Source organism: Mustela lutreola, chromosome 2, assembly GCF_030435805.1.
Source record: "Mustela lutreola isolate mMusLut2 chromosome 2, mMusLut2.pri, whole genome shotgun sequence".
NCBI classification, from domain to species: domain Eukaryota; kingdom Metazoa; phylum Chordata; class Mammalia; order Carnivora; family Mustelidae; genus Mustela; species Mustela lutreola.
Window position 1 is genome coordinate 89,741,260 of NC_081291.1, and position 14,247 is coordinate 89,755,506.

The window sequence follows — 14,247 nt, forward strand, 5'->3', positions numbered from 1 at the left end:
TTCTGAGATGTACTCATTGCTTATCTCATCTTTTAGTACTGCTAAAACTGGGTAAAAACAAAACCTGAATATGAGATGTGAATAATATATGTGAGATTGTTGGGAAATGGATAATGTATTTAAAATATTATTGGTAAAATGGACTAATAGGATTAAAAAAAAAACTTCTTTGAGCTTGGAGGGGCTAGGGATTACTTAAACATGACAACAGTGGAAAAAGCATCAGGAGAAAATAATGTTCAATTTAAATTAATATACACATTAAAAAGCTTCACTGTGTTGAAAACCAAGGTATTGGGTTAAAAAGTATATGTGTGTGGCAGACAAAGGTGTGATGTTTTTAATGTATGAAAAACTCCTCCTTTGGACCAATAATAAGGCACAGTAAAATAAAAGTAATACTATAATTAGTATTAACAATAATACTAATTTTTAAAAATATTCTGATATACTAGACATGCTTCTGAGGACTTGTCATATATTTAATTCTCACAATAATTCTTTGAAGTAGATGCTGTTATTTCATTTTACAGATGAGGAAACAGAGGCACAGGGACATTGAGTAACTTGCCCAAGCTTGCACAGGTAGTAAGTAGCTAGTAAATTGTGTACTGTTTCTGTGAGGCATGACTGTCTTTTTATCACAGGAGTGTGGTTCTGCTGTCCATTCTCTTAACCACTGTCCTGTGGTGCTTAAAATAGGCAAAGGACAAGAGGGATGTTTTTAAAAAAGAAGTAATAAAATGACTCAAAAGAATGAAAAATTTTCACTTTCACTAATGACATAAATGCAAATTAAAATAAAAATGAAGTATTATTTTCTCTTATGAATGGAGTGTTGAGAGTAAGAAATTTTCATGGAGTGGTGTTAGGAGTGGACTTTCTCACTAAGGTGCTGGAGGGCTTGTCTCCTATGGCATACCTTGCCACCAGCCCCTCCTGGCAGAAGGCTTCGGGATGGGTGCTCTAGGGCCGAGCTGGAAGTTCTCCTGCTTGCGGTATTCAGGAATGTGCCATTGCCGGGGTCACTCTTCTGAAAACTCTGTAGAGATGATACTCCACAGCGGGTGTTTTAGTAGTTGGTTGCATTACTGGCTTTAAGATAACATGACATGTGAGGCCGTCCTTTCTCAAATCTCTCAGGTCCGACCAGTGAGAACTGCTGCCGTGTATCTACATGGAGGACAGTTGAGGGTTTTAAAGGCTTTATTTTGAGAAAGTCTCTCTGAAGAGATTGCCAAGGTTTCAGCCATGATGATAAGTGTATTGCAGCATTAGGAAATCAGAAATTTCACAAAGCTGTGTTCAGTAGCCTCAACTGTTGACAAATGATTCTTGATGTTTAGTTTGGTACAAGATGCAGGGAATATAGGTCTACTTCCTTTATTCAAATTCAGTAAATGGTTTGGGACAATTAATTTCCAATTGTTTCCCAGTAGAGCAGATTTACTTGTATATTAATGAGGCACAGGTGTTAGGCCCCTGGTGTCTGTGTGCCTGGGAGGCATATTTCAGTTGTTTATCTACTCAGCCATAGGTACTGCAAGGTACTCAAGCTTGCCTTTAACAGTTTTTACAGTGAGGCTTTTTAATTTTTTGATGTTTTTTTTCAAATTTGCCTGCACCTGTTAAAATTTTAAAACTGATCATGTAGAAAGAAGTTGCAGAGATTTCAATAGTAAATTGCACTGGAAGTTAAAGAAAGTAGTCTTCTATTATATTTAACTCTCCAGTCTGACAATAAAGAGAAACGGATTCATTTAAACAGATATTTCATGTGAGAAGCCAATGTAATCAACAGTACCCTTTTTGTTGTGTATTTTTGGAGCAGGTATGTCTTTGTCAATGGGTAAAGCAGTCATATATTTATATTAATATTCATTTTTTTCTTGTTGCATTGAACTGCGCTACCAGCATTTTAGAGGAAATGGAATAGCCTCCATAGACATTATGAATTTCAGTAGCTGGCATAATTATAGCGATCTACATATTCATTAAATCTAAGAAGAACTGTGTCCAAAAAGACAGCCATGCGTTCAGAAACAGTACACAACTAAATATATATGTTTTAAAAGTTGCATTTCTTAGACTTATTTAAAATTAATTTCGTGTAGCATTCCTCTCCAAGCAGAGAATTTTAACAAAAGGATCCCTATACTTTGGTTTCTTACATGTAGGAAAGAATGGGAAGAACTATTTGTAAACAACAATTACTTGGCAACAATAAGGCAGAAGGGGATTAATGGGCAGCTGAGAAGCAGCAGGTTCCGCAGCATTTGCTGGAAGGTAAGAAGAAAATATTTATTTACAGTTTGTGGTTGCAGTATATCAACACATTACCTGATGCCCTGAGAGATTACCCATGCAGGGGATCACTGAATTTTCCAGGAGACTTCACTCTCGATTTTTTGGCCATCCAAGTTAATCTTTCATAGGACATTTACTAATAAGGTTGAACCACCTTAGTCCCGAGTAACTGGTCATGTTAAAGGAGTCATTTGAAATAGCTGTTCTTTGATCTCATTTGATGGAGCAGAATTCAAAGCAACACCTTTACATCCCCCAGAGGCTTCTGCAGAAATCCTTGAAGCTGGGCAGGAGCAGAGGGGGATTTTCTTCCAGCTTCCCACTGTATCAAGTGCAGCCATTTAGTCACCCCCGCTTTTTGCTTCAGAAACAGCAGATGGAAATGATTTTTCATATGTACACATATATACATGTACATATATGTATATGCATATGTATATGTACATATACATATATATATATATATTTTAAACTGGAAACATAAAGTGAAGGGCAGCAGGAAAGAGAAGTGGAAGAAAATTAGATCAGTTTTCTAAGAGAAAGGGCCATTGATTACCAAAACTAGTAATAATTTACAGTTATCTTTTTTAATTGCCTGGAAATATTGTCCCTTTTTGTTATCTCCAAATGAATTGAGGTTTAGACTTATTTCTGAAATGACTTCTATTGAAAGTTTTTTAGGTTATATCTGCATAAATGAGCATACAGAGTCTGTGCAAGTAAAGACAGTAAGGAACACATGATGTATTAGACAGTTTTAGATTTAATAATTTAGATTTAATAATTAAAATACATTTTTCTTTTGTTAGATGCAGGCAGTAAAGGCAGAAGACCTACTGCTAGAATATTTGTATACAAATATTTGTGTCCCACACCCTAGTCCTTGTTGTTTAACTTTTAGTAGCCTTCGTTTTCTAAAAATAAACTCAAGTCCAGATTTATTTTAAAGTGGTATTAAACTAAATTAAATCAAATTTGTCTTTTTAAGAATGCTTGTTGTTTTCATAAGCTAGTTGCCATTTGTAAATTAACGTTTCTGCCGAAGAAGGAATGACTTCACTTCTCAAGCCATGCCCTCAGGTTGTTCTCTGTCCTTTACCTGCCTGTTTTAAGACAAATCTTAAACCTTGAAATTAATCATTGGACTTTGTGTCTGTCAATACCCCATTAATATAAGATTGTAAAATGGGAATTAATATAAGACTGTAAAATGGGGGCCTTGATTCAGTTTTGTGGTGTAGTTTTTGGGATCTAGTTCTTGTGGCCTTTGTTCACTTTTTGAATTGTCCAAATATGCATAAACATTCCCAAATATAATTTATGGGGAACCGGAATGATATGAATATGAATGTCTCTTGCAGTATTCAGTATGAATATCTGCTTCAGGTGATTCTGTTTGGCATAGTTTTGCATGTTGCTTGTTAGGATTTTTTAAAAGTTTCCTTTTTTTTTCCTTGACAGCTATTTCTTTGTGTTCTTCCTCAAGATAAAAGTCAGTGGATAAGTAGAATTAAAGAACTAAGAGCATGGTATAGCAACGTTAAAGAAATAGTAAGTTGTACTTTAATTAATGTAATTGTTTTCTTATGTATGCTTTAAAGTCCAGTAACCTCTGATCTTTGCGTGTGTGTTTTCTTTCTTTCCCTGCCAGCACATCACAAACCCAAGGAAGGTTGTTGGCCAGCAAGATTTGATGATCAATAATCCCCTTTCACAGGATGAAGGGGTAAAGTTTATCTTTATTCATATCTCAGCTTCTTTTGCCCATGAGAATATGCTTATGAGACTGGTTATCAATCACTATGAAAACAATGTTATTTCATGCCACTTAATTTTTTTTTTTTTTACTCCATATATTATGCAACCTAAAACCTGATGGAAATTATTCTATGCTATATTCATCCTGTGTTGTAGGAGGTTGATGATCTGTTTCTGTGGAATGGCATTCTGAGGATGTCACATGGGACCATAAGAACTCAGGGTAAAAGAGAAGAGCATAAACAGGAGGCTAGAACTATAATGTCAAGTTGTAGTGGGCAGTGGGGACTCTAGGAAAGCCTCCCTTTATGATAAAAATAGATGGGGATTTACTTGGTGGGACTAACTTGCAAGAAGAAAAGTGACTTTTTGGAGTGAGCTTATTAAGTTTTTAAAGATAATGAAAAAGATTTGCCCCTCCCCACTGATACTTCAGAGAAGACTAAGAATAATTACTACTTTAGAGTATTGTGTAACTTCTTCAATTGCTGCTCTAATTCCTATTTCCCTGCTAACAGAAATTATTTTCCAGCTAATATATAATATCAGCATTTCTTTTTTTACTGATACATATAGTTGTTATGATATAGTTTATAGTATAGCAGCACAGAATATTAAGTGAATTTTAAAACTGAAACTCACATTTTAACAAAGTGTCTAAAAATCTGCTTGATCATAAAGCCAAGCTTTGCAAAAAAAATTACATGTCTTAGCGCATTGGGAGTTCAGGTCAGGTTCAAGTTGAGACCAGTTGGCCTATGGCCCTGCTCTAATCTAAGCAGAGCTTTTTGTTGTTTGTAAGGGAAGTAGTGGGTGTAGAGCAGCAGAACAATCATTTACTTTATAAAGATAATAATAAAAATTTTAAATATGTATAATATTATTACTGGAAAAATTGTTGTTAGTATAAGGATGTGTTTCTGATATTAGACTAGTAGTTTTTTTTTTTTTTTTTTTTTTTTTTTTTTTTTTAATCTTTTTTTTTTTTTTTTTTTAAGATTTTATTTATTAATTTGACAGAGAGAAATCACAAGTAGACAGAGAGGCAGCCAGAGAGAGAGAGAGAGGGAAGCAGGCTCCCTGCTGAGCAGAGAGCCCGATGCGGGACTCGATCCCAGGACCCTGAGATCATGACCTGAGCCGAAGGCAGCGGCTTAACCCACTGAGCCACCCAGGCACCCTAGACTAGTAGTTTTTAATAAAACTTATTCTACTTCAGGTTTCCTCTCCAAAATGTGAAATGATAACTCAGAGAAGGATAAATTTGATCACTTAAATTATTAAATTGAGATCATAAAAGACAAGTAAAGGTATAAAATTATCTTAAATAGGTTGTTTTCCTTATTTCAGAGTCTGTGGAACAAATTTTTTCAAGATAAAGAACTGCGATCAATGATTGAACAAGATGTCAAAAGAACGTATGTAGAACTTACAATAATTCAAATTGATGTTATCTCTTTGTAATTTTAGTAAGATACAAAATCCACAGAGGAGTTTTAATTAAATGCAGTATTTGCCTTATGTTAATAACAAAGTTATAGTGGTCATTTTTGATAGTAACAGTTATTTTCTGTTCTTAAAATATAGATTCCTATTTTCCCTCTTTCAACATAAATTCCAATATTTATGATCTTAAAATAATATCTAATCTGGTTTTCAATTTTCAACAATGGTTTGAAATCATGTGCTTCTGATTAAGGTTATATTATGTGGTCATAATATTGATATTGCTAGAAACATTTGTCTCCTGCTTCACAGCTTTGAATCCTTTCTAACCAAATTGCTTTTTAAATGACAACTATTAGTTTTACACTCCTTGTTTCTGTCTCTCTTGAAGTCATTAGGTTTGCAAACAACCTTTTCTCTTGGTCTACATAGTATTTACCATGTGAAGGGGTTATTTACTTAGCACATGGCTAATATCCATTGACTTTTACATAATAGGGCTTTACCTTTCTGGGTCATGTAGTGAGAAGTACATGGAATTTTTGTGGGAAAGTCCTAGGATAAGTTCTAGCAACATATGCTATAATCTTAGGCATTTTACTTTCAATGAACATCTTTTCTCGGTGTCCCTTTCTGTAAAATGGGAATAATAGTTAACCTCAAAGGATTGCTGTAGATTAATAAATGTATGTTGTACTAGTACTATTCAGATATGTTTACACTTCTTTTAAAAAGATTTATTTATTCATCCTAGAGAAAGAGAGAAAGAGAACGAGCATACACGAGTAGGTGAGAGTGACAAAGGAAGAGAGAGAGAGAGAATCTCAAGTGAGCTCTATGCAGAGCACAGAGCTCTGCATAGAGCTCAATCTCATAACTCTGAAATCACAACCTTACATCATGACCGGAGCCAAAACCAAGAGTTGGACTCTTAACCGACTGTGCCACCCTGGCACCCCTAGATGTGTTAACACTTTAGGCTGTAAACAGTTACATAAATGTTAGTAAATTAATCATTGCATAGGCCATGTATTTGCAGAGTCATAGATATCCCTAGTACCTTCTTCCAGGTTCTTCTGTAGCTTTGCCTGTCTGTGCTGCTGCTAGTTCAACTCCTGCTAGACCTATTATAAGGTCAAGGCCTCTGGCTCTCTGAGACTCATCTCTTTCTAGGTCCCAAACACTGAGTAATCAGATGACATAGATGGCTATTAACATTATACTACATATTGAACAAGTCACATTTTCTATTTTAAAATGAAAATCAGTGGAGGGGTACCTCGCTGGCTCAGTCAATGGAATGTGTGACTCTTAATCTAACAGTTGTGTGTTCAGGCCCACATTGGGCCTAGAGCTTACATTAAAAAATAAAAATGAAAACAGGGGAATCATGGGTTCAGAGTACCACAGAACTGTACGAAACTGGCAATGGTGGTAGGTTGAGGGAGGGAGGTATGGGATCATTTTGATGAGCTGAGTTATCTAGGTAACCCAAGAGGAGCCAATTATACAAAAACTACTCTCAGAGGCATCTTGTGGCAGTTCTTGACCTCTAGCATATAGTTGCAGAAAGTAGAGTGCCATTGTATTAGTGTGCAGGAGGCACTCAAATATTTGTTGGAAAAAACAAAAGCTGAATTTCCTCGCCAGTCATTTAAGTAGCTGTATAGTCAGTGGCAGTAAAACAGGCCTCTTAAAAGCAAAATGCATGGTATATATTGCTAGCCAAAGAGTAAAGGTATCCCTTTTTAAAAAAAATTTTGCTAGGCAGTTATCTTAGAAAACTTGACAGCTTCAGCTCTAAATGGCTAATAAGAAGGATCATGATCAATCTGCTGTTATCAAATGAAAATAGAGGGACCATGATGCCAGAGCTTCACATAGTCAAAGGCTCTGTGGATCAAATCAGTGAAAAGGCAAAACAAACAGGAGAAGGGGAAAATAAAACTCAGACAGCCAAGCTTCATAGGAAGTGGCGTTGGGAGCCCATTGATTATTTTGATTACTTAACACAAACATTTTTGCTTTGCTGTGTGAGGAAGTGTTATTTCTTGAAAAGTGTATGCTTGTAACTATTTGGTTTTATGTTTTCTATGCATTTTTTATATATTTAAAATGTGTGTATGCATGTGATGTGTATAATGTATATATGGCTAACTTTCTCTTATAAATGGTCTCCAGTGGTATTTTTTAATTCAGTTGGCAAGCCTAAGATTCAGGGATGGCAGTTAGGAGACCCTGTAGTTCATAGCATGGATGGAGGAGGTTGCATCTTCTTCCCCAGAAGGCTCTTCCATGGCTCTCCTCCACATTTAGAGTAAGGCTCCTTGCCATCTCTTCATATATTTTGTGGCAGGTAACGTAGCTTGTAAGGTAAGACTGTCAGTCTTTTAAGTAACCAAATTGCCTAACAATAAGAGCTGAATAGCTTGAATAATTTTACTACTTTAGGTAATACATTCTCTTTTTTTTTTTTTTTTTTTCTTTTTTCTTTTTTTTTTTTTAGACTTTAATTTTTTTTATTTTTTATAAACATATATTTTTATCCCCAGGGGTACAGGTCTGTGAATCACCAGGTTTACACACTTCACAGCACTCACCAAATCACATACCCTCCCCAATGTCCATAATCCCACCCCCTTCTCCCAAACCCCCTCCCCCCGGCAACCCTCAGTTTGTTTTGTGAGATTAAGAGTCACTTATGGTTTGTCTCCCTCCCAATCCCATCTTGTTTCATTTATTCTTCTTCTACCCACTTAAGCCTCCATGTTGCATCACCACTTCCTCATATCAGGGAGATCATATGATAGTTGTCTTTCTCTGCTTGACTTATTTCGCTAAGCATGATACGCTCTAGTTCCATCCATGTTGTCGCAAATGGCAAGATTTCATTTCTTTTGATGGCTGCATAGTATTGCATTGTGTATATATACCACATCTTCTTGATCCATTCATCTGTTGATGGACATCTAGGTTCTTTCCATAGTTTGGCTATTGTGGACATTGCTGCTATAAACATTCGGGTGCACGTGCCCCTTTGGATCACTACATTTGTATCTTTAGGGTAAATACCCAATAGTGCAATTGCTGGGTCATAGGGCAGTTCTATTTTCAACATTTTGAGGAACCTCCATGCTGTTTTCCAGAGTGGCTGCACCAGCTTGCATTCCCACCAACAGTGTAGGAGGGTTCCCCTTTCTCCGCATCCTCGCCAGCATCTGTCATTTCCTGACTTGTTGATTTTAGCCATTCTGACTGGTGTGAGGTGATATCGCATTGTGGTTTTGATTTGTATTTCCCTGATGCCGAGTGATATGGAGCACTTTTTCATGTGTCTGTTCGCCACCTGGATGTCTTCTTTGCAGAAATGTCTATTCATGTCCTCTGCCCATTTCTTGATTGGATTATTTGTTCTTTGGGTGTTGAGTTTGCTAAGTTCTTTATAGATTCTGGACACTAGTCCTTTATCTGATATGTCGTTTGCAAATATCTTCTCCCATTCTGTCAGTTGTCTTTTGATTTTGTTAGCTGTTTCCTTTGCTGTGCAAAAGCTTTTGATCTTGATGAAATCCCAGTAGTTCATTTTTTCCCTTGCTTCCCTTGCCTTTTGCGTTGTTCCTAGGAAGATGTTGCTGCGGTAGAGGTCGAAGAGGTTGCTGCCCGTGTTCTCCTCAAGGATTTTGATGGATTCCTTTCGTACATTGAGGTCCTTCATCCATTTTGAGTCTATTTTTGTGTGTGGTGTAAGGGAATGGTCCAATTTCATTTTTCTGCATGTGGCTGTCCAATTTTCCCAGCACCATTTATTGAAGAGGCTGTCTTTTTTCCATTGGACATTCTTTCCTGCTTTGTCGAAGATTAGTTGACCATAGAGTTGAGGGTCTATTTCTGGGCTCTCTATTCTGTTCCATTGATCTATGTGTCTGTTTTTGTGCCAGTACCATGCTGTCTTGATGATGACAGCTTTGTAATAGAGCCTGAAGTCCGGAATTGTGATGCCACCAACGTTGGCTTTCTTTTTCAATATCCCTTTGGCTATTCGAGGTCTTTTCTGGTTCCATATAAATTTTAGAATTATTTGTTCCATTTCGTTGAAAAAGATGGATGGTACTTTGATAGGAATTGCATTAAATGTGTAGATTGCTTTAGGTAGCATAGACATTTTCACAATATTTATTCTTCCAATCCAGGAGCATGGAACATTTTTCCATTTCTTTGTGTCTTCCTCAATTTCTTCCATGAGTACTTTATAGTTTTCTGAGTATAGATTCTGTGTCTCTTTGGTTAGGTTTATTCCTAGGTATCTTATGGTTTTGGATGCAATTGTAAATGGGATTGACTCCTTAATATCTCTTTCTTCTGTCTTGCTGTTCGTGTAGAGAAATGCAACTGATTTCTGTGCATTGATTTTATATCCCGACACTTTACTGAATTCCTGTACAAGTTCTAGCAGTTTTGGAGTGGAGTCTTTTGGGTTTTCCACATATAGTATCATATCATCTGCGAAGTGTGATAATTTGACTTCTTCTTTGCCGATTTGGATGCCTTTAATTTCCTTTTGTTGTCTGATTGTTGAGGCTAGGACCTCTAGTACGATGTTGAATAGCAGTGGTGATAATGGACATCCCTGCCGTGTTCCTGACCTTAGCGGAAAAGCTTTCAGTTTTTCTCCATTGAGAATGATATTTGCGGTGGGTTTTTCATAGATGGCTTTGATGATATTGAGGTATGTGCCCTCTATCCCTACACTTTGAAGAGTTTTGATCAGGAAGGGATGTTGTACTTTGTCAAATGCTTTTTCAGCATCTATTGAGAGTATCATATGGTTCTTGTTCTTTATTTTATTGATGTGTTGTATCACATTGACTGATTTGCGGATGTTGAACCAACCTTGCAGCCCTGGAATAAATCCCACTTGGTCATGGTGAATAATCTTTTTAATGTACTGTTGAATCCTATTGGCTAGTATTTTGTTGAGTATTTTCGCATCTGTGTTCATCAAGGATATCGGTCTATAGCTCTCTTTTTTGGTGGGATCCTTGTCTGGTTTTGGGATCAAGGTGATGCTGGCCTCATAAAATGAGTTTGGAAGTTTTCCTTCCATTTCTATTTTTTGGAACAGTTTCAGGAGAATAGGAATTAGTTCTTCTTTAAATGTTTGGTAGAATTCCCCCGGGAAGCCGTCTGGCCCTGGGCTTTTGTTTGTTTGGAGATTTTTAATGACTGTTTCAATCTCCTTACTGGTTATGGGTCTGTTCAGGCTTTCTACTTCTTCCTGGTTCAGTTGTGGTAGTTTATATGTTTCTAGGAATGCATCCATTTCTTCCAGATTGTCAAATTTATTGCCATAGAGTTGCTCATAGTATGTTCTTATAATAGTTTGTATTTCTTTGGTGTTAGTTGTGATCTCTCCTCTTTCATTCATGATTTTATTTATTTGGGTCCTTTCTCTTTTCTTTTTGATAAGTCGGGCCAGGGGTTTATCAATTTTATTAATTCTTTCAAAGAACCAGCTCCTAGTTTCGTTGATTTGTTCTATTGTTTTTTTGGTTTCTATTTCATTGATTTCTGCTCTGATCTTTATGATTTCTCTTCTCCTGCTGGGCTTAGGGTTTCTTTTTTTTTTTTTTTTTTTTTTTTAAATTCTAGCAAGCAGCCCATCCAACAGGTTACTAAAATCTCTCCTTTCCAGGCATGACTGCTCTGAAGAGAAGGCTGGCCTTTCCTTCTTTTGCCCTTAGTGGGTGATGCCTGTGGTTTGGGGAGGTGGGAATGGAGTTAAGTTTGGGCCCCTCTTTCCACACCGTGTCCCTGAATACACCAGCAAGACTTGGTCTGACTGGAACATAGATATACTTTTTTTTTTTTTTTTTTTTTTTTTTTTTTTTAAATTCTAGGGCTTAGGGTTTCTTTCTTGTTCTTTCTCCAGCTCCTTTAGGTGTAGGGTTAGGTTGTGTACCTGAGACCTTTCTTGTTTCTTGAGAAAGGCTTGTACCGCTATATATTTTCCTCTCAGGACTGCCTTTGTTGTGTCCCACAGATTTTGAACCGTTGTATTTTCATTATCATTTGTTTCCATGATTTTTTTCAATTCTTCTTTAATTTCCCGGTTGACCCATTCATTCTTTAGAAGGATACCGTTTAGTCTCCATGTATTTGGGTTCTTTCCAAACTTCCTTTTGTGGTTGAGTTCTAGCGTTAGAGCATTGTGGTCTGAAAATATGCAGGGAATGATCCCAATCTTTTGATACCGGTTGAGTCCTGATTTAGGACCGAGGATGTGATCTATTCTGGAGAATGTTCCATGTGCACTAGAGAAGAATGTGTATTCTGTTGCTTTGGGATGAAATATTCTGAATATATCTGTGATGTCCATCTGGTCCAGTGTGTCATTTAAGGCCTTTATTTCCTTGCTGATCTTTTGCTTGGATGACCTGTCCATTTCAGTGAGGGGAGTGTTAAAGTCCCCTACTATTATTGTATTATTGTTGATGTGTTTCTTTGATTTTGTTATTAATTGGTTTATATAGTTGGCTGCTCCCACATTGGGGGCATAGATATTTAAAATTGTTAAATCTTCTTGTTGGACAGACCCTTTGAGTATGATATAGTGTCCTTCCTCATCTCTTATTATAGTCTTTGGCTTAAAATTGAATTAATCTGATATAAGGATTGCCACTCCTGCTTTCTTCTGATGTCCATTAGCATGGTAAATTCTTTTCCACCCCCTCACTTTAAATCTGGAGGTGTCTTCGGGCTTAAAATGTGTTTCTTGGAGGCAACATATAGATGGGTTTTGTTTTTTTATCCATTCTGATACCCTGTGTCTTTTGACAGGGGCATTTAGCCCATTAACATTCAGGGTAACTATTGAGAGATATGAATTTAGTGCCATTGTATTGCCCGTAAGGTGACTGTTACTGTATATGGTCTCTGTTCCTTTCTGATCTACCACTTGTAGGCTCTCTCTTTGCTTAGAGGACCCCTTTCAAGATTTCCTGTAGAGCTGGTTTGGTATTTGCAAATTCTTTCAGTTTTTGTTTGTCCTGGAAGCTTTTAATCTCTCCTTCTATTTTCAATGATAGCCTAGCTGGATATAGTATTCTTGGCTGCATGTTTTTCTCGTTTAGTGCTCTGAAAATATCATGCCAGCTCTTTCTGGCCTGCCAGGTCTCTGTGGATAAGTCAGCTGCCAATCTAATATTTTTACCATTGTATGTTACAGACTTCTTTTCCCGGGCTGCTTTCAGGATTTTCTCTTTGTCACTGAGACTTGTAAATTTTACTATTAGGTGACGGGGTGTGGGCCTATTCTTATTGATTTTGAGGGGCGTTCTCTGAACCTCCTGAATTTTGATGCTCGTTCCCTTTGCCATATTGGGGAAATTCTCCCCAATAATTCTCTCCAGTATACCTTCTGCTCCCCTCTCACTTTCTTCTTCTTCTGGAATCCCAATTATTCTAATGTTGTTTCGTCTTATGGTGTCACTTATCTCTCGAATTCTCCCCTCGTGGTCCAGTAGCTGTTTGTCCCTCTTTTGCTCAGCTTCTTTATTCTCTGTCATTTGGTCTTCTATATCACTAATTCTTTCTTCTGCCTCATTTATCCTAGCAGTGAGAGCCTCCATTTTTGATTGCACCTCATTAATAGCTTTTTTGATTTCACCTTGGTTAGATTTTAGTTCTTTTATTTCTCCAGAAAGGGCTTTTATATCTCTCGAGAGGGTTTCTCTAATATCTTCCATGCCTTTTTCGAGCCCGGCTAGAACCTTGAGAATTGTCATTCTGAACTCTAGATCTGACATATTACCGATGTCTGTATTGATTAGGTCCCCAGCCTTCGGTACTGCCTCTTGTTCTTTTTTTTGTGTTGAATTTTTCCGTCTTGTCATTTTGTCCAGATAAGAGTAAATGAAGGGGCAAATAAAATACTAAAAGGGTGGCAACAACCCCAGGAAAATATGCTTTAACCAAATTAGAAGAGATCCAAAATCGTGAGTGGGGAGAAAGGGGATAAAAAGAGGTTCAAAAAGGAAGAAAGAAAAAAAAAACAAAAAGAAAAGAAAAAGAAAAGAAAAGAAAAGAATTTTTTTAAAAAAGAAAATACCTAAGAAAAATGTAAAAAAGAAAAAATGTATATATTAGATAAACTAGTAAAAAATCGTTAAAAAAGAAAAAGGTAACAGTTAAAAAAAAAATTTTACCCGAAGGCGAGAAAAAAAAAAAAAAAAAAAAAAGAAAAAGAAAAAATTAAATTAACTGCAAGACTAAAAAAAATCACAGGAAAAAAGCCATGAGTTCCGTGCTTGGCTTTCTCCTCCTCTGGAATTCTGCTGCTCTCCTTGGTATTGAAACCGCACTCCTTGGTAGGTGAACTTGGTCTCGGCTGGATTTCTTGTTGATCTTCTGGTTGTCTACCTTCAGCTTAGGTCATAATCCTGGGGTCCTGGGATCAAGTCCTGTTTCAGGCTCCCTGCTCAGTGGGGAATCCGCTTCTCCTGCTTCTCCCCCTGCTTATAGGTTCTCTCTCCCTCTTTCTCCGTATCTTCTTCTCCCAAATAAATGATTAAAATCTTTTAAAAAAATAAAAAAGAGGAGGAGCCAAGATGGCGGAGAAGTAGCAGGCCCAGACTACTTCAGCTAGCCGGAGATCAGCTAGATAGCTTATCTAAAGATTGCAAACACCTGAAAATCCATCGGCAGATCGAAGAGAAGGAAAGCAATTCTGGAAACAGA

At 36.9% G+C, this 14,247-nt stretch overlaps 1 protein-coding gene across 8 annotated transcripts in view; it reads left to right on the plus strand.

Annotated features, from left to right (window-relative positions):
* The window catches only part of TBC1D5 (TBC1 domain family member 5), a 564,199-nt gene that overhangs the window by 304,755 nt on the left and 245,197 nt on the right, over positions 1-14,247 (plus strand). For all 8 annotated transcript variants that reach the window (XM_059162522.1, XM_059162530.1, XM_059162525.1 and 5 more), the window contains 4 exons: positions 2,178-2,286; positions 3,769-3,858; positions 3,959-4,033; positions 5,416-5,483. In XM_059162522.1, coding sequence (XP_059018505.1) covers positions 2,178-2,286; positions 3,769-3,858; positions 3,959-4,033; positions 5,416-5,483 — 342 coding nt within the window. The remainder of the gene's footprint in view (positions 1-2,177; positions 2,287-3,768; positions 3,859-3,958; positions 4,034-5,415; positions 5,484-14,247) is intronic.